The sequence below is a fragment of the Ptychodera flava genome, chromosome 20 (genome assembly GCF_041260155.1).
Source record: "Ptychodera flava strain L36383 chromosome 20, AS_Pfla_20210202, whole genome shotgun sequence".
NCBI lineage: Eukaryota > Metazoa > Hemichordata > Enteropneusta > Ptychoderidae > Ptychodera > Ptychodera flava.
In genome coordinates this window covers 4,865,867-4,868,033 of record NC_091947.1, presented here as the reverse complement: position 1 = coordinate 4,868,033, position 2,167 = coordinate 4,865,867, and the positions used below count along the sequence as shown (strand labels likewise).

Sequence of the window (2,167 nt, the reverse complement as noted above, 5' to 3'; positions counted from 1 at the left end):
CCTGTTTACAATAAAAAGTCACTTTTGCATGCATTATTCTTCGGTGCTTGTGTGTCCTACACCTATATTGATAACAGAGACTGAGTGAGCGCTTGTGTGCCACGGTGAACACTGAAATTTGATCGTTCGACTAGTTACGTTTGCCGTATAGTACTCTTAAATTTCCCGTAAAAATCTTCGAACTGTTATTTGTATCGATCATTTAGAAGAATTTCAAGCTCAAAATGTGAAAAAATCAAAAGCGTTCCTAGTTCAAAGTTCTCTTCGTTTGGTTATCTATGGCTACATATGTGTGAGCGATCGCATGCAAAGTTCAAGCCCTCCGACGTTCCTCTTACGTCATCCTTGATAAACAAGTAAACAATAGTTTAGCCGATCAAAATGGAGGGTGTGGCGGCGTTGACCAATGAAAAGTGAAATCTGATTCGATGCCTCATTACAGTGATGTCAATGTTATATAACTCCGCAGGGTCGCCCTGAAGCTTTGACAGATAAGTAGTACGCACGACTAATCGTCTATTCTCTCGATAAATGATGCAAATAACAGACAGAACATATGTAATAATAACAGAATCCCATGGCCTGTGAGTGAAAGCGCGCCGTACTAGCGGTATTTGCACTCGTGCTGCGGTGTATTCGGCTGTCCTTTCACGACCGAAGCGTGCAAATACCGCTAGTACGGCGCGCTTGCACTCACAGGCCATGGGGTTCTGTCATAGTATGCGCTTCAAAAGTGAAAGACTTAAACTTTTGCTCAAACTTTCCTTAAGGAATCTTTCAACCATTCCCATTTAAAATCAAGAATAAAATTCAGGGATTCAGGGGTAAACGTGCAAGTTTTGGTACTAGAGAAACAAATAACCAAAGATTTACCGATATTTAGAATTCAAAATAGCCGCCATCCCTGTGTTAACTCTATAGACAAAAATAAAAGTTTCAAATTTCAAACACTAAACCAGTGAAACGTTCTCAACACAACGGAGTAATGTAGTTGCCACTGTAAACACGTGAATCGACAATGGTTATTATTTTTGTACTGTTTGGCGAAGGACGGACTGTAGCTTTTCAACGTTGAACAACGAATGCCATGCTTGAACAAATCGAGGAATTAATGTCCTATTCATACCATAACTCAGCTGTTTCTGACTATTGACATGATGAAATCACTAACAATGGACATGATAAAATCACTGACAATGGACATGATGAAATCACTGACAATGGACATGATGACATCACTGACAATGGACATGATAAAATCACTGACAATGGACATGATGAAATCACTGACTATGGACATGATGAAATCACTAACAATGGACATGATGAAATCACTGACAATGAACATGATGAAATCACTGACAATGGACATGATGAAATCACTGACAGTTGACACGATAAAATCACTGACAGTTGACACGATGAAATCACTGACAGTGGACACGATGAAATCACTAACAATGGACATGATGACATCACTGACAGTGGACATGATGAAATCACTAACAATGGACATGATGACATCACTGACAGTGGACATGATGACATCACTGACAGTGGACATGATGACATCACTGATAGTGGACATGATGACATCACTGACAATGGACATGATGAAATCACTGATAGTGGACATGATGACATCACTGACAATGGACATGATGAAATCACTGACAATGGACATGATGACATCACTGATAATGGACATACTGTTCAGGCTTGGGAGTCATGTCTTGTAAAATTGTATAGCAATCCCGTCTTCATAAGTTTACACTTAATCACGTACTCACTGATGAGTTACGTAACCACTGATGACCTTTCCGTTAAAGTGATTTGATTTTCGACCCTTGATACGTTTATATGTGGATGAAATCATTGACCATTTACTCACAGGATATTAAAGCAAACATTTATCTCAGGATAGTATAGAATTCGTCACCAAATTATTTTCACCATTTTTCTTGATTAAAGAAAAGTTTCGATCATAGCAGTATCAAACTTTGGGAGATTAATAAAGAAAATGTTTGTTTTGTAGAACAGAAATAACGAACTGATTATCAATATTCTTATAGTTATTTGTCCTGTATAGAGCCTTCCCCAATTGGTGATCTTGGCAAAGCCCTCGAATCCCTCTAAAATGACAAGGTCTTTTAAATACAACCCTTAT

The 2,167-nt window shown here is 38.4% G+C and overlaps 1 protein-coding gene across 1 annotated transcript; it reads right to left on the bottom strand.

Annotated features, from left to right (window-relative positions):
• Positions 1–1,132: 1,132 nt before the first annotated feature.
• Positions 1,133–1,708, bottom strand: LOC139120592 (fap1 adhesin-like). The gene has a single exon (XM_070685099.1). The coding sequence runs from the start codon at positions 1,706–1,708 to the stop codon at positions 1,133–1,135; it is 576 nt and encodes a 191-aa protein (XP_070541200.1).
• Between the last annotated feature and the right edge of the window lie 459 nt (positions 1,709–2,167).